Source organism: Mus caroli, chromosome 16 (genome assembly GCF_900094665.2).
Source record: "Mus caroli chromosome 16, CAROLI_EIJ_v1.1, whole genome shotgun sequence".
In the NCBI taxonomy this organism is placed as follows: domain Eukaryota; kingdom Metazoa; phylum Chordata; class Mammalia; order Rodentia; family Muridae; genus Mus; species Mus caroli.
In genome coordinates, this window is record NC_034585.1 from 43,550,045 (window position 1) to 43,571,294 (window position 21,250).

Consider the following 21,250-nt stretch of genomic DNA (forward strand, 5'->3'; position numbering starts at 1 on the left):
CTTCAAACTATCCAAGTTTATAGCTATTTTGAGACATAATACAGTTTTATAAGCTAGCTACTCTATTGCTGTACAGGTGACTAGACCTCATCCTTAGCAAGCTTGTTTTTAACTCTAACAGATCAACTCAAGAGTTTATATGTGAGATGCTAGGCCTGTAGCATTTGTCTGTTCCTGGCTTGCTTCTCTTTATGCCATCAGTTAAGCAGAGGTGGATGCTGACCAGTATTAGCAAGGATCCACTGGTGAAAAAAAAAAAAAAGAGGGGTCCCATGGGGAACAGAGGAAGCACCAGACTAGGTGTACTGGGGTCAGGTCACACACAGAGAGGTGTCTAAGCCTCCAAATCACCCAGGTTGGGGCAAGGATTAGAATAGGACCTGAGAGACACTACTCTGACTAATGGTGACAGTGGTTATGATGATCGTGATGACAAAGATGAAGATGGATGTGGGGATAGTGACAGAAAAGACTAGGTTCCCATCATGCCTCAGAATGCACGGTTTGATCACTACCAGCTGGGGCCAAAGAAGGGAAAATCAGAGAAAGGAAACACTACAGATAGACTTAAACCGAAAAGTAGAGACGCATGCAGGCTTTATACATTCTATTACATAAAGGTCTGCAGGACCGACGTGTGTATCTGTGTGCGAGTATCAGAGCCATTACTACAGATGAGCTCACTCAGAATAAACTGGATCAAGTTCCTTCTGTCCAGGAACACAAAGGTGCAAAGGGAGGAGGAAGGTGTCCTGCTCAGCTGGAAGAGGGCCTGTACCGTAGGGCCTGGCTGCTGGGGAAATAAATGACTGTGTGACATCCCGGGCTTGTGTTTTAGACACCGCTCTGAAAGAAGGAACGAAGCTTTACAAGCCCCACAGAAAACCCTGATTAAATAGACCACGTATGATGACAGTGAAAGCAAGACCCTGGGGGTATAAGCTGCCTACAGCCTGAAATCTGACAAGATGTCAGAAAAGGAGAGGGCCTAAGTGTTATCACATGGGGAGCCTGTTAATGTGAAGACAAGGAACAGAGTCAGGTTCAGAAATCAACTTTCCTCCTTAATGGAGAAAGGCATCGTGGACCAGAATGGGTACCACAGAATGGGCGCTCTGCCTGAGTACTAAGGGCATAATGGTTTGCTCTGGACAGTCTCTCTGCACCCCCTCCCCCAAAGAACATGGAATTTGTGTGCAAGCTGTTTGGAGCAGAGGAAGAAAAGACCATGCTCAATGTGAGAGGCTCTGAAAGCTACAAAAATTGTCACCTTTCTCTGAAAATGGCTTGGAGTAGTTTGCAGAAACCATGCTTTGGGGAGTCTGAGAAACTCAGTAATACAAGGACTCAGAAAGAGTAGTATAGAATTTCACTCTGGAATTCACAGAAAACAGGAGGCTGTCAACCTGTCCACAGAAGAGCAGGTCAACAGAACAGGAGAAAAGAAAAGGGTCCACCTGATAATAAGTGGGTGGAGATTTTGCTAATGAATATTACAGGGCTATTAGGAATGAAGTTAAGTAATCTAGATATCTTTTATGTAGAATGAAATCCAGGCTAATAGACTCTTTTAATGTGAAAACATGGGTAGAACAGATTTTATTTTTTATTTCTAATCTTATTCACCAAAATTTAAACATATTTACATATTTACAGTATTTCATATGCATTTTAACTTAGCAACATCTAGGATTCTGCACTGCAGTTACAGGGTGCCTGCATGATCTTTAACATGTGTGCATGTGAGCACCCCTGTGTGCTTAGCAGAAGGTGTAAGAGCAGGAAACTAGAAAGTTAAAAGAAAGTAGACCATGTTAGAAGTAGGTGCTACATACACAAGGGAAGAGAGGTTAGAATTTAGAGCATCTACTATAGAATGTATGGAGAAACTCGTAAAATATCCAGAGTAAGGCCTATAATAAAAATCCTCAGTTGCATAAGTATTTCAAGCATATGTATATGCACATATGTATGTATGTATGCATGCATGCATGTATGTATGTTTGTATGTATGTGTACCATGTATTCATGCACATGCCTTGAGGAGGTCAGAAGCCCTCGGATATCCTGGAACTGGAGTTTCAAGCAGTTGAAATAGCAGCAATGAGGGTGCTGAAAATTCCTAATAGTTGAATCTTCTCTCTCACCCAATCCATTTATTCTAAAATATTTTAGTTGACCTGTATTCAGTTCAAAGGAAGAGAACACATAGAATACTTAAATAACTAAACCAGAAAATGTCTAAATGTTTGCTTACTTTGTGAAGTATTATTTGAAAAGTACTTCACTACAAATCTGTTTAACAGGTCTTTACCAAGGCAAGGTAGAAGACCATGTGAACTGTTCTACAAAAATGTGCCTTTACATTTTAGTATCTTTACTGTTACAGATGCAATGGACATACATCCACACATATACTAAATGCATCTGTCCATATGCATACATGTCAGTAATTTTTAAAAATTTTATTCTTATGAAGGTCCATCATGTGAAGAATAGGGTCACATGATATCCTTGTACAAACAGCTTTCTAATGCCAATACACAAGGTTGCATGGAGCCGTGTTCCACAAAGATGCTAGTCACCTCATACATAGAAGGACATGTAGTAAGTTGCAGCAGCTGAATGTCTTCTATGCACAAGCTTAGATGGTGCGGAACGCATAGCAGCAGGATTCAAGGTGCCCTCAGCTGACCAATCAGACGGTGCGCAGTTGCTCTGAGCTTTTCATCTCCAGAATCCTAAAACCCCAGTGCAAGAACCTCAGGACTTGCCTCGAAATGCCCTCAGCAATTATCTAGAAACAAATGCCCTCTCTTCTCTAAGAAAACAGATGTCCTGAGAGGCAAAAGCATCTTGGTCAGGGATCACCTGTGGAAACAAAAGCATGAATCTAAACCTATATTCCTCGACTCACAAGCCAGTGATGACAATGTGGGTGCTGGTGGGGGGCTCTACTCCCACCCTTCCAGGTGCTGATGCTAGAGAGATGGTAGAACTCTATCTAGGAGCTTACTCATTTCAAAACAGCAGTCTGCCATACAAGGTGGATATGAAGATTATGTGTTAATACACTTAGAACAATGCCTTTCATTTTAAAATGCAACGTAAGTATAAACTATAATTAGAATTAGCATATGTTTTCTCTGTTGGTAGGTAGTGAGAAAAAAAATCCCAAGCTCAGGAACTAATAGACATGATCTTGAGAAAACTGACCCCACAGATCCAGGTTGACTACACTTCAGTCTGCTTTTTGAACTTTGTTCTGGGTTCCTGTGTGCATGGTCATGGAATCCAGTTCCTCCATCCTTGCTACGATAGCCAGGCAAAATGCCTCACCTGTTAAAGCAGTGGTCCTCAACCTGTGGTTGTGACCCCTTTGGGGTTGCATATAAGATATTCTTCGTGTTAGGAATTCACATTATATCATTCACGTTATGATTCCTAACAGTGGCTAAACTAGTTATAAAGGATCATTGAAAGAATTTATGGTTGGGGCATCACCACAGCACAAGGAACTGTGCTAGAAGGTCACAACATTGGGAAAGTTGAGAACCTCCACTCTGGGTCTTCACCCTCCCCACCAGGAGGTGTCTGATGCACCATCTGGGCTTGACCTCAGCAAGAACCTTCTTAGGTCATCTTGGTCCTTGTTCTCCTGCAGTATTTTCCATCCACTGACCCCAGCCTCTTCTTTCCTATGATTCCCACTCACCCTACTGTATTCACAGTTAAGGAACACCCTGCTGGGCCCTTTGCACATTCTGATGGTCCATATGAAACTTTCCATGGCATGCCTGCTTTAACATCTATTGTTGAACAGCTTTCCTTACCAAACTCCAGAGTCTGTTTCCTTTCTGATGGGAAGACACTGAATTCCAACCTGAGTGGCTGAAATAATAAAATGGCTTCTGTAAAGCACTAAAACAGTAACTTCCGTTTAATTAACACTCAGTATGTAAAATTGCTAACAATAAAGTTATTTGAGAAAAGCTCTTAACTTTAAATTTTTTGTTTGTGAGTCTCACATAAATATATAATGTGCTTTGATCAGGAACATCCATCCCATCCCCCTCCTCCAATTTCTCCCTTCTCACCAACACCATTATTCCCTCCTCATTCCAAGTGTTTTTCGTTTCTTTTTTAGTATTGAGCCTCACATATTCCAAGCCTGCCAATCAAAAGAGATCTATCCACATACATCACTTATCAACCAACTCTTTCTTCTTTGTGGATCGTTTAAAAGGAAGCCCAGATAAGGACTGGGGCCTTTGAGTGCTTAGCTCATGTGCTATGTCTGATCTGTACTCTCAGCTGTTTAATAAACCTTACGTGCCAGTTTATAAAGTACGTGATTCTTGAACAAGACATGAAAACCTGAAAATCACCGTTAACCCGGATAGAAATCTCCAGTAACACACACAAGCGTATTACGCAAGGAAGTTGCTTTCCTTACATTAATTCCAGTTTGGGAAAATTGTCGGATGAACCCATGTAAATTTTCTACAAAGGACATGGGTAGGTGACTTGTTCTGAGTCCAGTTTGGAGATAACTCAATGTGCTGGCTGGCTGTTCTGTTTGCTCTTCATGGATTGTGTTACAAGAAAATGGACAATGAGCCTGGTAGCTATGTACTCCTTGATGACATGTAGGTCCCTTCTCTTTCTAAGGAGTTTGTATTGCGTTCTCTCATGCTCTTGGAGTTATGTGATGGGCATGGACCACTCAAGCAGGGAAGGAGAGATGCATCCAAAGCTACATTGACTCATGGGGCAAAGTTCCTCAGAGCTGTGGGGTTGGCGCCAGTGGCTGTCCTGTAACTGAGCTAGTCAACAAGCAGAGAAAGCTGCCCTGGGTAACTGCAAAGAATTGCAGCAGACCCTGGGCACAGCAATAAATGTTTGTCATCTATAAGTTCTTGAAAACATGGATAGTGGGTTTGTTTGGGATAACCAAGCTTATGCCCAATGCTGAAGGAGCCAGGAAGGTTCTGCCACATGCAGTAGTTTAGGAAGAATTTCTTTGAAGGGTGAGTTCAGGTTACTGGTTTCTGAATTACCAGTGAAATTCAATTATCTGTATTTTACCGTTAATTGTATAATTATGGAGAGCTAAAAGCTGGTTACTGTAGTAAATAAAATTGGAGCATTTAAAATGTTTTATAACTACTATTTAAAAGTCTACATAAAGATAAACAAATAAATATATTTAATTATATTATATACATTATATGTATGTAAGTTTCTTTCAGAAGAGACTTTAAAGTTATTTTATTTAACACATTTGGTTGTAACAAAAACCAGGCAATTTTCCAAATACTGTTCTGGAAAAACAATACCTTAACCAGCATTAACTTGTGATTCTGTAACTAGAGTAAGTAGAGTGTCCCACTCTGCTTGGGGTGATGCTTATGCAAAGTAGCCACAACTCAGTACCTTGTGCTTATGTAGAAAGCATCCAAGTTGGTTTTAAGGGAGTTCCCTGGCTCTCTGCTGCTGTCAGGTAATTCAAGGTTGGGAATAGTTTTGTTATGATTTCGATTATACCATGACAAATACTAAACCACATTTTGATGGGGAACCCACAGAAAGAAGATATGTTATACAATATAAGGAATGGACAAAAAGGAACATTCAGGTTAGTTTTTAAAAAAAATGGTAAAAGTCAGTCAGAGGACTTTAGAAATTCGGAAAGGTATGAAACAGTATCTTAAGGGCTGGTGTAAGCATTTAAGGCATGTACTAACAGCATATAGATAAACAGCATATACAATGATTGAGCTTAAAATGCGGAAGAGAATATTAGTGCTTACGAGGTTCCAATAGGCTCGCACAATTAGAAGAGGCTAAGGATGTAGCTTAGTTGGTGGAGTGCTTGCTTAGCATGCAGGAAGCTTGAGTTTGATCCCCAATACTACAAAAATTAAATGTGGGGGCACATGCTTATGATTCCAGTACTGGGGAGGTAGAGGCGATTGGGCCTTCCTTGGCCTTCACAGAATCTGAAGACAAGTCCACAAAAGTCCCTGCCTCAATCAATCAATCAATCAATCAAAAGAAAACTAGATTTTTAGTTTTCTGGGATCTTTATTTCTATGCACTGATGTTTTACCTGCATGTATGTCTGTGAATCATATGTGTGCCTCATGCCCATGGTGGCCAGAAAAGGGTGTCATATCCCTTGCAAGTCAAGTTACCATAGATGTGAGGCCCCGTGCTGGTGCTGGGAGCTGAACTCTGATGAAGAGCCAGTCCTCTTAACCATCTCTCCAGCCCACAGCTTGCAGTATGAACAATAGAATGGAATGTCTTGGGAGGTAATAGATTCTTCTAAGTGTTTTAAATTAAAGGCAGGGTGACTAGCTTTTGAGGTGGGACACTGTTAGATTTTTATCTAGAGTAAAAGACTGGGCAAGCCATCTCAATGGTATTTGATCCAAGGAAACTCAGTTTAGAAATGTCATATGCTCTAAGCCTTTCCTCTGGCAAATCAGCTAACAATTATATCACATTCATTCAAAATAAAACTAAACAAACAACAAACTGGAGAGAGAGTAGTTAATTATAGGAAACTACCATGAAGTCCTGGTTTACTCACTAGTAGAGAACTGAGTTACTGTGCGGAGCCCCAGGCCTTGACTACTATAGACCTTTGACATAAGGACCTCAACAGAAGGGGGCAGGAAATCCCGTGTTAGTTACTCCACTCTGTCTGACAATGGCAACCAAAGGGAGGAGAATTTCCTTGGGCTTGTGGTTTGAGGGGATCAAGTCCCATCATGGAGGAAGCAGAACCATGAAGTGACAGAGACCACAGGAAAGAGATGACTGCTGGTGTTCTCCTTTAGTTCCCAGGAAGTCCAGCTCCTGGGATGGAGACACTCACACTTGGAGGGAAGACTTCAGTTTAATCTTTCTGGAAATGCCTCAGAGACTGGTCCAGAAGATTAGCTCTTATATGTACTAAGAACAATACTGACATATGGGCTTCCCGTTACATGCAACTCTCTGATAGAATAGAAAATAAAGACAATATATATACTTGGTTAATAATAACGGGTATTGAGTACAAACTGCATTCTGTTAACTAAATGAATATGAGAGTAAACTTATAAAATGTAAATCAGGAGACATTAGTGTAATAGTAACTCCTAGTCTGGTCAATCACGTTAGCCTCTACCAATCTAACTAGGATACAGTGACACAGACAACCATTCCAAGCAGTTGGCCTTTCATTTTTATTTAATTCATATGTCTCTGCTGACTGATGATCCTGAATATATCAGTATTTAATATATGCCATAAACACATTCAGCTGATAAAAATAGCTGTGTAAGTCTTCTGTCCATTTCTAAAAAACAAACTCTTTCTGTTATTGAGTTATTCAACTCCATATATAATTCTCTTGATATAGTTATAATGCCTATATAATTATTTTCTTCCTAATCAGTGGTTTGCTTTTGTTTTCTTAAGGGTGTGCTAATTTTTTTTATTTTAATTAAACCCAACTTCACGTTTTTTATATTCCATGTTTTTATGTTCTAGGGCAATTTATTAGTTTGGTGTATACAAACACACACCTTACATGCAGTCACATCTCAGTAGAAAGGAACCTTAGTAATCTTATTCAACTATATTTTCTTGAATATAGCCTGTGATGACTCAGCTTCTACATACAAAGCAAGCTATTATTTTACATGATCTTTTTCCTAAAGAACTTGCTAGCAAATTCATTTACATGCCATTAAGAAGAGTTGACAGCCTAAAAAAAAAACAAAAAAACAAAAAAACAAAACAAAACAAATAAAACAGTGCCCATTAGAAATTTTAGATGAGACCGTTACATCCTGTAAAGTGCCTCTAAACTTAAAGCAGCCACTACTGCAATGCCAAGTATTTTCTTTAGAAGACTTTTCCCTATTCCACACCCTTCAACACTTACTGCAAGTAAGAGTCTGCATCTAGCAGCTTTTTATCTAGTAGCTTCGTTAAAGCTGTCAAGATATTCAATATGGGTTTTAAGCTTTTGTTATCTATACGAACAGAATCAAACTTGTAAATGGTAATGGTTTGAATGAGACAGGCCCCATATGCCCACAGGTTCAAATACTTGCTCTCCTCTTGGTGAAACTTGTTGGGAAGGATGAGGAGGTGTGGCCTTGTTGGAGGTGTGGCACTGAGGGTGAGCGTTCAGATTTTAAAAGCCCTCAGCTTCCCACCATTCCAGTTCGCTCTCTCTCTGCCTCACACTTGAGGTTCAGATGTCAAGCTCTCAGCTACTCCTGCAGTCCCATGCCTGCCTGCCTGCCTGCCTGCCTGCCTGCCTGCCTGCCGCCAAACTCCATATCAACATGGTCACTGACTCTTAAGCAAGCTCCCAATAAACTCTAAAGCCTTAAAACACAACTTTACAACTAAAGAGACAGCTTGGCAGTTACTTTGCCCTGGTCACGGTGCTTTGTCATAGTAGGAGAAAAGTAACCAAGCACAAACCAGTGCATAAACTACATTTTAAGGACAAAGTTCTTTTGTTCTTAAAAAACAATAAACAAAAACAAACAACAACAAAAACCAAGTTGCTGAAGTAACATTTGTGTATCCAGATACCACTGGGTCATCTACAGCAGCTCTTGAAATTAAACAGAATAAAACCATGTGCAGAGTAGCTAAGAGGGCTACTGGCAACTCAGGAACTAACTGTTTGGATTGAGGGTGCACCTGAGACCCATGTGTTAGAGGACTGAACCCTAGAGAGGTGCTATCGGGTGGCAGCAGCCTAGAGGAAGTTAGCTAAACATCTCTGGAATTAATAAGCCCTTGAGTTCTTCCTCTTCTTTTCTCCTTTGTTTTCTGTCCATGAAAAAATACGTTCTCCTCTGATACCTCTCCACTGCTGGAGAGTGCCATGGAAACCACCAACAGCCAAGGACCCAAATCTCCACAACAAGACAAAATTTACCTTTTGTCTTTGTAACTTAGGCTTTTTTGGGTATATGGGAATATTTCCTCACAGGAGAAAATATTTAGAGGTTAGTCAGGAAGGAGCCTTAAAACACAACTTTAGGGCTAAAGAAATGCCCTAGCAGTTAAGAGCACTGGCTTCTTTTCCACAGGACCTGGCCATTGGTTCCTAGCAACCACATAAAGGCTAATAACTGTAACTCCAGTTCCAGGACATTCACCATCCTCTTCTGGGCACTGCATACATGTGATACATTTACAGTAAGGCAAAGTTTCTATATACATAAATAAAAATTAAGTGATTTAAAAATAATTCAATCTCAATACAGAAGCGGCTCTTCTTACCTACTGCTAAGGTTACAAATAACAACATAGTCACTTCTGATGGGATCCATCACCCCTTTCTCAAATTGATCTAATCATTTCATTAGAAAATCTGTAAAGGGAGTACTCATGGAATCTCTCTTCCTGCATCTTCGTTATCAGGTCTTAACCTCATGTTACAAAACATTATAACAATTATACTCAACAAACCGCCACGGGAGTACAAAGCAACTGTCAGAGTTGGGCTCTATAGGAAAAGTCATTTAAACAAGTGTGACATTCTTGGAAATGTTAAAAGAAATCAAGCTGGGTTTCTTAGAAAGTAACAAAAGTAGGGCTAAAATAATGTCATAGAAACTCTAAGTTACTGTTTAGTTGCCATGGAAATCATCACAGGGGATGATCCTGATGTAATTGTTTTACATATGTATTGGTAGTGACACAAAAGGATGGCAAGTTGAGACATTTTGAAAGACTTTAACTCATCCAATATTTGTGAAAAGTATTTGTAAATCAACACCAATGACTCAAAAGTAAAGAATCACTCCTTTTCCCACCTCCACGTAGTTAGTTTTATTAATTCAAGGATAAAATGATGTTAATCTGAGTTACAAGATTAATGTTTTAGGTCCAAAAGGATGCACTTGCTTTCAAGTCTGATGACCTTCGTTTGACCCGTAGAGGGTGGTAAGAACTAACCCCTCCAATTTGGCCTTGGCATATGACCCCTCATGAACAATAAAAACATAATTTAAATTTATTTTAATTGGCCTGGCTACAGAAACATGTAAATTGTGGCCTAATTTATTCTTAACGTAAATTCAGAAGAATAAAATTTGACTTACTGATGAAGACTAATTTACTGATGTGCTTGCTCTGAACACATCTGCAATTCAGCAAATGCTAGCACATCAAGTAAACTACTTGATGTGAAACTGAATAGATGAACACCTTGGTTTACCAATGCGACAACAAAATTAGTTTGGACTCATAATTTGAAATGTAACCAGTGGTGAGAAATATATCCTGTAGACTTAGTGACCATGGTAACTATGGCTGGTGCAGGATATTTGTACCATGCTAGGTTAGAAGCTATGGAAACTCATTTGACAGGTTGCCAAGGCAGGAAGTTTCCCAAACCTGTTGAAGAAAATAAAAAAAATTGTGTTCCTAGATAAGGGCAGCTCACCCAGAGAAGAACTGTGGCCATGACCAGTATACCTTAAACAAATGATTCCTTGCTATTTTTTTTTTATCAATTTTTTTTCTAGCTATTCAATTATCTTTAATGTTTTCTTACATTTTGGTGTTTAAATGGTTTCTCAACCAATATGTATCTTGAAATTAATTTAGGATAATTAGTTCCCTTCTATCCACAGGCTTCACGTTCACAGATTCAACCAACTATGACTAAAAATGCTAAAAGAATTTCAAAATTTCAAGTTTTTATACATGCCTCAATGGACATGTTGATTTCTTCTTACTATTCCAAACACTGCAGAATAAAAGATACTTAAAAGCATTTACATTGCACTAAGCAAACCAAAGATGCCTTAGTGTGTTTGTGTTGACATTCAGGCACGATGCTGTGCTCTAGGAACACACTGAAAGTGTTGAAAAGCATCCAGTGCAATTGTAGCATGCAGTCTGTAGGTCACAGGTGGGACATGCATGGTTTAAAGTATCTGGAGGCTCTGCAAAATTCTGTGTCTTAAATTTCATGTAAGGATTCCAAGCACACTGAATCAGTAGAGTCAGGTACGAACTGACATCTTTATTTTTTATTTCTAACATAATAAAAGTCTAACTTTTATTATGACTTTGTTGAAAACTATGACCTATGTGGAATGTTTCTTACATTTATGTATGGAATGGGGCATGAGAGTATCATAGCATGTGAGAAAAGGTAAGAGGACAACTTGTTAGTTCAAAAAAAAAACCTCAGTACAACAACTTGCCTACAATAAACCAAGTATAAATAAATGACCACATTCAAAATAAAATTATATTGGTAATGTAAGCATAATATTTCATTCAGAGGAAGTCTATCTTTTTTTTTAAACAAAGAAACAAATGAACAACAACAACAAATAACAGCAAAAAAGGCACATTGAGCCGGGCAGTGGTGGCGCACACCTTTAATCCCAGCACTTGGGAGGCAGAGGCAGGCAGATTTCGAGGCCAGCCTGGTCTACAGCGTGAGTTCCAGGGCAGCCAGAGCTACACAGAGAAACCCTGTCTCGAAAAATCCAAAAAAAAAAAAAGGCTTATTGGGTGAACTAGAAGTGCTAGTTGCCAAGCCCGAGGACCCAAGTTTGATCTTTGGGATACATTGAGAGGAAGAGAGCATTGGCTCCCCTAATGTTGTTCTTTGACCTCCACACACATACTGTAACACATTCAAGAACTTGTATGTATGCACACACATAAAAATAAATAAAAGAGTAAATCAAATAAAACTAGCCCATTTCTGTGTTCAGACATTTCTGAACTTGAATTCAAACTGTTCCACCTACAAAGACCATGAGTGCTTTTCAATAAGAAAAGGTATTGGGTTCTTCGAAACCCAGGAAGCAATCCCACCATACACAGCTTCTGGCATTCACCTTCAGTTTCTTACTGCTACTTACTAAGACTTATAGCTCCCTAATGGGAGTGTGAACTTAACACAAGCCTAAAATAAACCACACAAATTTAATGCTCTGATTTTATTTCAAGCAAAAAAATAGCCTAAATTTAATTCCTTAAGAGTTAAAACCTCAATCTTACTAATATTTGGTTCAGATAATACCTCTCTATAAGAGTTCCCAAGTAGCAGTGGGCCATTAAAGGTTTCTTTTTGTTTTCAGAGTGTTGGTATTGCGTCTGACTTAATTTTTCAAAACTGCCTGCCTTGTGCTGGATCCTTAGGTCTTCATACAGCCAGGGCCTGTGGAGCACACCTGTAACCCCAGCACTTTGAAGATGCAGGCTTGGAGGATCAGAAGATGAAGATCTTTCTCAACCACACAGCAAGTTCCAGACCAGCTGCAGAGCAATGAGACCCTGTCTCAAAAACACCATCCACCTTGAAAAACTTACTCGTCATACTAAAAATCATAGATCAATATGAACTTATTATGAGTTGACAATGATAAAGGCTATGAAGTTGACAAAACCTAGAAATTGGCACCTATTCCAAAAGTCATCATGTCTTGTTCAAAAACCATAGGCTATACAATTTTCTAATTGCTTGAAAATCAATTCCACAGGTACAAGTTCAAGGTGATACTGTAAATAGATATTCAAGCACAGCCTGCCTCCACCCCAAGTCTTTATCACGTTCAGCTGGATAGAGTAAGTGATTTTATGAACAATTAACTTCTCTATCCCTGTAAGGATATCCCTGCAGCAACTGTAGAATAATTCCTGTACACAGCAATTAACAGATACGAAGAAAAGCTACAAGGGAAGAAATAGCCAGAGTTGCCTCTGGTAGAGCTAAGATAGAGAACAGGAAAAGAAAAATCCATAAAACTACCAGAAAGGAGGGAAGTATTCCAATGAAATGGGACTAGGACACAAGCAAGTGTCACTAATGTAGAATCTAACAACAACAATAACAGACGTGCTAAAGTGGACAGGGAGGAGGCACGAGCCCTCAATCCTACATGGAGAACTGCAGGCAACTAAGAAATGCGGGGAGCAGGAGACATCGTCTTCCCCAGGGACAAGTACGTCCACATACCAGATGGTGAGCCCTGTAAACAAACATACACACAAGGAACATTGTGCACACTAAGCAGGTTATATTTAGGAACATGTAAGTATCGACACAAATATATGCATGTAACAATGGTTAATGAAAAAAGGAGGCATGATTTGAAAGAGAGCAGGGGGTGGTATATGGAAGGGATTAAAGGGAGGAAAGGGAACGGAGAAACAAAGGGAATTATAATCTTGAAAAGAAAGAAGTTAAAAAAAACTGGAGGCAGAGATGGAAGAAATGTATGACATGCCAATGATAAATTTAAAAAGCTGTATTATGAGTATAAAACAGATGCTGTTTTAATTTCATGCACCGATAAAGTTATAATAAAGCAGCAATAATTTCCAAAAGAAATAATTTTCAAAAGAAATACCCTGAGTCTAAATGAGTCAGAGACAGCATTTTCATCTTTACTCCAGCTCCAGTAGTTTCGTTGCTTTGATGTCTTTAATATTTCTACTGTGAAGTAATAGCAAGCAGGAAGTATAATGTGTTCGTCTGCTGCATAGATTGAGTCCACACAGCCATTCATTACAAAGTAGGCTCACTGTGTGCTCATCTTTGGCGGCTAGTACTTGTAAGTTCACGTGTTCCAACAGTTTCACCTCAGGTCAACCAATCTTATTGTGCCCATGACAAATATTTTCACCTTCAAATCTTAGTTTTGACTTTGAAAGTCTCTCCTCACATAATTAGCATATAAATGTTATATCATCAAAGACTAACTGATCATGAAAGTTTCTCCTTCCCATGCTTCAGTGAAGCCCTGTAGTTATTTCCCAGTTATTTTGGTGGCCTCTAGTTAGAGAAAACTTGCACGCTTAATGGCTGACTTGACACAACCTAGAATCATAAGCAAGCGAGTTTCAGTGAAGAACTGACTACATGGGATTCATCTGTGGCCATGCAGGTGGGGGAGTGTCTCAATTAACTTAGCTGATGTGGAGAGCCACAGCCCATCGTGGGCAACACCATTCCTTAGACAGGGTTTCTACACTGCTCATGAGTAGGGAAATTAAGCACAACCCAGCAAGGAAGTGAGCATGCATATGCTCAGATTCTCTCTGCTCCGGGCAGAGTGTATGGTGAGCAGCTGTTTCAGGTTCATGGCGCTGCCAACATTCCCACAGTGAAAAACCTAATCAGGAATTGTCAGCTGAAATAAACCCTTTCTCTCTGAAGTTTTTTTTTTTTTTTTTTTTTTTTTTAAATTTATTTTGGTCAGGCTATTTTCTCATAGCAACAGAAATGAAATTAGGACAATGTTGGGAACTTTTCCTTTCTTATAAGAGCAAACTCATGCCTGAAATACTCAGTAATTATTTTTATGCATGCTCTATTAAGCAATTAAGAAAGTAAGTAACAAACATACTTTCCTGTAGTATGGGGGTTAAAAGTGTTTACTATTTTATCATCATCCTCCTTCTTTTCCTCCAGTACCAAAGATTCTAACTGTTGGTGGTATATGGAAACATCTTAAAATCTTCCGGTCTCGGAAAAGACAAGACTGTCAATGATATCAACAGAATGACTATCAACAGCTGCAGCCTACTTGAAAAATTCAGGGTGAGAGCCATGTGCTGAACATCAACCTGGAGATGATAACGGAAATCTACGAAGGAAACCACAAAGGGCAGGATGGGGAGAGGCTCAAGAAGAGTAACTAAAAACCCGAAAGGTTAGTAACTGAAGCTAATTCACGTGGTAGACAGACAGATGTTTCTTACTCTCGCACTTGAACTCTCAAGCTCACGTACACCAGTAACTTCTGAGCTCCATCTCTAGCCGTTTTGCATTTCTTATCTTTTATAACATAAATCAATTGGTGATAGAACATTCATTTCTTGTTAACTAAAAAAAAACTGAACTTGAAAGATCATACATAATTTCCCAATTTCCATTTTCTCCCTTCCATCTCTCCTCATGTAGCCCCTTGCTAATTCATGCCCCCTTTAATTATTGTAGATGTGTGTGCATGTACACAGATAGTTCTAAATCTGTAAGTATAACTTACTCAGTCTGTAGAATGCTACTTCTATGTATATGATTTCAGGGCTGACTGCTTGGTAACCAACTGTGGGGCTCTTCTCTGAGGAACACTATGTGAAAAATACTTATTTTTATGTGTTTTATATTATTTGTCTGCATGTGTGAATATATACACACTACGTGAATTCCTGGAGCTTGCAGATGTCAGAAGATGGCATCAGACTCTCTGGAACTGGAGTTACAGATGGTAGGAGCTGCCCTGTAGGTATTGGAAATGAGACCCAGGCCCTTTATAAGATTAGCATGTGCTTATAGCCACTGAACCATTTCCAGCCCCAAGAACATTCGCTTTCCTGATGTTTCCTTACTACAAATTTTGATATGAAATAGTGTATATGCCAAGGTTAAAATGAAAGCCAATCACAGCTGCTATAAAATGCATGAATGCTCACAATACTCCTATCCAAATAAATAAGATGAAAAAATGATAGTCTGTAAGAAAAATAGTATTTGAAACACCTGAAAAGGTACTATTATTAAAAAATATCAAAGCTATAATTATTTTTTTATTATATTGCATATTTATAATATACAAAATATAGATGTGGCATTTCTGGTAAACTAGGATTAGTTAAGCAGACAACATGTTCTATTAGAGTGTTTGTGAATGAACTGACACTTTAATACATTACCAGTAGTTGTATAAAATAGTATATATGTGTGTGTGTGTGTGTGTGTGTAAATTTAAAGATGACAATTCACTAATATCAACCAAATTTCTAAATATACCTGTTCTTTGATGGAACAAACTTATCCTAACAAGTATAGCTGAAGATACAAAATAAGATACACACACAAAGCTATCTATTGTAGCATTGTTAAAAATAATCTTTTGTAATTGTAATCTATAATAGAAACATACATATAAGAGAAGTCTGCATCCCAATCATGAACCATCTCCAGAACATTCTAGCAGGAAGGCAGGATGGATAGACAGCAGTATAGCATGCTACCATTTGTATAAGACAATGGTGCAATACATACAAACACATGTTCTTACATGCCTTTTCTTGTCTGTGCTTAAACAAAGAGCAAGAAGGCAAATCATTTAACATGTCACTAAGGTAGAGAAAGTACATAGGAATTAAACTTTAGAAAGTAATCATGTACACGGTTTTGTATTAAATACTGACACATAAGTGAACAATCTTCTGTAAAAACATCCTAACATGAACACTCAGGGGCATTTAGTAAGGAATGTAATATATGATAGTGAATTACTGATAAAAACCCCTCAGTCTTACCAGAGAGTGAGTCCTAGGGATGCCCTGCATAGTCAGCATGCTCAACCTGTAGCCTGCAGTTTTGCAACGGGTTTTCAACAGGTGTAACTCATCCTATGCTGAAGCCACTACAGAACTCAACTTTACAGAAAAGTAAAACATACAAATAAGGCCCATTGAGAATTATCATCAAATATAAATATGGTCACTGCTAACACTTAAGGATGCTTCCCATCTCTTTTTTTCACACATAATATAATGATATTCAGTATATAGACAACAAGAACTATACAGACATTATTATATTGAAATATATATATGTATATATTTATATTATATATCATATACTTACAATATATATTAGTATACTGAAGTGTTCATATGTATATACATATATACTTAGCTATCACAGAATAAGTGAAGAAAGGAGAATATAAAGAAGGGTGATGCTTTCAGTTATTCATTAAAAATATTTTATCAAAATGTAAAAGGTAATACAAACAACAACTACCTTAATTCAGTTGTTTCGCAAGGTATGCTTACATCAAACCAATCCGTTTAAATCATAAATCATGCAAGTTATTTATGTCAAATTAGAACCCCTTGCCTCCTGGAATCTGCATACTCAACAAGTCTAACCCTAGCCCTGGCCCATGAATCTTTTCTGTTTGTGAGCCAACTTTGCAGACTAAGTGGCTTCTTCCTTTTCCAATTGCTCCCCTGATCTTCTCCCTACGTCTCCACATCCATACACCTCCCTTCATCCCTACAAGCTAAGAAGCAAGTCTATTTGTCAGCCACCTGTGCTCCCTTGCCCATCCTTCACCCCACCTGTTGCCATGGCCACAGACACAGATACAGCTCCAGATTCATGGCTTTTCTGTAAGCCACCTCTGTCTGGTGAGATACTCTTCCTTTCCCACCCTTCCTTCCCTCAGCCCACTGCCATCTCTGCACCTACAGGCCATGCTCGAAACCAAAGGTTTGGGAGCCATCTTTGCCTGGTCCTATTAAATAGCTTACCCACCAGCCTTACCTGGCCTAACCTTGGTCACACAGCTCCTGCACTGGCCCAATCTAAAGCAGCACAAATTCTCACATCAGACATACAACCAAAGAAAGGAAGTCCACGTGGCAAGGACAAATAGTAAAGTGAAAAACAACACTCATAGCCAAGACAGCAGGTCTCTCCTCAATCCCATTAATCCTACAGATGTGGTCTAAGCAAGGCATTAACCAATAAAGAAAATGTTACAAAGCTAAACATGTACCAACCTCTGCTGTACTTAATTTCATAAAAAGCAGACAAATAGAATTAAAGACACAGATGAAAACAAACTCCATCAATAGTAGGTGAGTTCAACACCATAATTTTCCAGTAGGTAGGTCATCTTGACAAAGACTAAAGAGAAACCTTACAATTATTTGAAATCTTACATCAAATGGACCTTACAAATGCCTACAGAATACTCTACCTAGACTACATTCTACTCAGTAATACATGGAACCTTCTTTAAAATAGGCCACATGATGGAAAACAAAGCAAACAAATACAAAAAAAGAACCCTGAAATAAACATGTATACTATCCAACCATTAAACTTAAAATTAGAGTTTAATTAAGCAATTAAACTTAAAATCAAGAACAAACAAAACCGAGTATGCCCCCATGGAGAGTAAACAACTCATTATTGATTGATGAATGGGTCAAAGAAGAAATCCAAATGTTCCTGAAACCACATAAACCCAAACCCTGGGACACGTTCACAGCTAGCCCTAAGAGCCTAGAAGGGGTGGGTCTGGATGAAAGGGGGACATGGGGAAGAACTAGGAGAGCACAAATAAATGACTTTATGATACAATTCAAATATGGAGGAAGACAAGGACTACCAAAATTAAACCAAGTAGACACAAAACCCTAAACAGACTCATAATAAAAGGGGAAAATTTAAAGTAATCAAAAGCCTTCGGACTAAAGAAAATCACAGGTTCACATGAATTCACAGCAGAATCCTACTATACTTTCAAAGAACTACACCCAATTCTTCTTAAGCTATTTTTTTAAAAAAAGAAATGAAATAAAAGACTAAAGGAAGGTAGGCAGGAAGGAAAGAAACACACCCAAACTCCAAACTTGCTCTATGAAGCCGCTCTTATTATTCTAGTACATAAACCAGGTAAAGACACAACAACAACAAACAAACAACAACAACAAAACCACAGACCAATAGTCCTAATATTGTCATTGATGAAAACTCTTCAATAATATACCATCAAGCCAAATACAGGAACAGATTAAGAAGATTATCCACTATGAAAATGTTAGCTTTATCTCTGAAATTCCAGGATGGTTGTTTCAACATATACAAGGTAACAAATGTAATAGACCACATAAATGGACTTAGACATAGGACACAGGATTTATCTGAAAAAAAAAAAAAAAAGCCTTTTACAAAATCCAATGAGCTTTATTTATAATAAATGTCTTGAGGGAAATTAGGTAGGAGGGAACATACCCCAACAAAATGAAGATTACCTATGACAAACCCATTTTTTTCCAGTGGTGAAAAGAATGAAGCAATCTCATTATCAACAGGAAGCAGCCCAGGCTGTCTACCATCCCCACTCCTTTTCAAGGTAGCGCTAGAAACACCAGCCAGAGCTGGGGAAAGAAGAGAGACAGAAATGTAAAGAATACAGACAGCAGGAGAAGTCAAATCACCTGTAACTGCTGACTCACATGATACCTTATGTAAAGGACACCCAGGATTCCACCAGAAAACTTCTATAATTTCAGCAAAGTGGCAAGGTACAAAATCAACTTACAAAACTCAGTAGCCTCCTAAATGCTAGGTAGCTGTGAGGGCCCACCTGGAATGCCAGCCTCCTTAGGCAGAGACTGGATTCTGGAGCAAGCTGGCTAGTGATTCCCAGCCAAACCACAGAATTCTGAGCTCGACCAAGAAACCCTGCCTCAAAGACTAAGGGAGAGTCATCCATCAGTGGTGGAGGACCCTCACATTAATGGGCCTCTATTGCATGTGCACCTACACACGCACATGCACATGCAGGCACACACACAAAAGCAACGAAAGGAAATATCCAGGTCAAAAATAAAAGCAAAAAGACAAACTCAGAAAGGAAACTAGATGTTCCCACTAGCTACCATTTATAATATGCTATATAGTTGAAGAGCATGGAAGAAAATCAGCTTCACACAGACACGTTGGGAAAGGGGGGCTTATCTCAATAGTCTTTTTAGTATAAATGGAACACTTGTGCAGTACTGCACCCAAGCTGTTTCTTGGTGCTGTTTCTTAAGGTCACTTGCTATACAGGATCTGAGACTCATCAATAAGCTCCATATTGCTTCCTCAAAGTGCAGAACGTTTATACATATGCACCTAACATCCCCCACACCCTTCAATTACAGAACCTGTTCTGTGTATTCTTACAATAGAGATATTGCTCATAAATTAATGTCAATAATTTAAATTCAATTCATTTTAACGTTAAAAGTTTTACATTTACTAATGTTATCTGCCAGACAAAAAGTTTACATATATATGAACAAGAACAACTATAAAAAACTCTAGGAGGTTTTAATGTGGGTCTGTCTACATGTTAATAACAACCATCTAGAAGAAGCCCTGGAGATAGGGGTACGAGGGGGGGGAACCCCACTGCTCATCACAGTATCTGAGCTGTGTGCAATACACCAAAAGAGAGAACCACACACGTGCTCACAAAGAAGACATTTCATTCCAGAACATAAGCAAACACTACATGAGCGCCTGTGTGGCTTCTGGGATTGTCATTACTACGCTGTCAGTCTGAATTAAAGTGATGCCTACACGGTTCTGAAGCCTGGGAAGTCACTTTTAAAGCCAAAAAAAAAAAAAAAAGGATCTTGGCAAGAAAAAAATTGATACAAGAATTTACTAATTTACTACAGTGTAAATCATCACCAGCTTATGGTTCAAATAAGAGAACATAAGAAAAATGTAATTATACAATTAAGATCTCGAAAATCTGAACTGGTTCAACAGGTCTCTACTTGAAATCACTCACATAAAATCTCAGATTTCGAAGAAAACAAAAAACTATTAAGACTTTTATAAGATTAAAATAATAATCCTTGACTGCATAAAAGCTTGACTTTTGTACATGAAGGACAACATAAAGCTAAAAAATAGGAAGTGAGGTAAGACAAAGAACTAGATCTGCATTAGAATTCCTAAGTAAAAATAATCAAATTTCAAAAATAAAACGTTGGGGAGAACAAAGGTGCAAATCAGCAGTTCCGTAAGTGGTGACTGATCATGAGGCTAGGGCTCGATCCAGCCAAGAATCCCGAGAAAATACCACATATTACAGGATGGAGAGGAGAGCAGGTTTTGCATGCTGTTTGTAAGACTGTGTATTGATACTTTGGCTGATAATATGACACCTTCTGAAATGTAAAAGCACAAAAAAATACAGTAATTCTACTTCTTGGCATAAATTTCACAAACATACAAGCACAAAAAAATGCATATACATTTTCAGTACAATTATGCAACAAAAATAAGGACCTCATTGGGTGAATTTTATGTATCAATGTAATAGAATATTTTGAAAGTCACCAAGGATGGAACAAACAGAGCTTAGACCAGAATTACCATTAAAACACACCAAGTCAAACAGGGGCACACCAATTGTTAACTAACCCAAAGATTCTGGTCCAAGCTAATTGAAATTGTGTTTACAAATACTCATTTAATAACTCAGAGACCTTAAATAAAGGAAAATGCATTGGCTACTCTGAAAAGTCTGATTATAGTGGAAGACATAGTCAATAGAGAAAAAAATTCAAACAAAAATGTACTCTAGACCACAGAGGCAGACAGCTTCTGGGACAGGCGGGAGCTACAGAGCCGCTGACGCAGCACCCTTTTGGGGCCTCA

The 21,250-nt window shown here is 38.6% G+C and overlaps 1 protein-coding gene across 2 annotated transcripts in view; it reads right to left on the minus strand.

Annotated features, from left to right (window-relative positions):
* Nectin3 (nectin cell adhesion molecule 3) overlaps positions 1 to 21,250 on the minus strand; it is a 104,573-nt gene that overhangs the window by 18,302 nt on the left and 65,021 nt on the right. Inside the window, exon 8 of one of the 2 annotated variants that reach the window (XM_029470387.1) lies at positions 18,922 to 18,966. The exons of the other annotated variant lie outside the window; for it this stretch is intronic. Coding sequence (XP_029326247.1) covers positions 18,937 to 18,966 — 30 coding nt within the window. The 3' untranslated portion in view covers positions 18,922 to 18,936. Of the gene's footprint in view, positions 1 to 18,921; positions 18,967 to 21,250 lie in introns of those variants that run through there. 2 annotated transcript variants of the gene reach the window in all.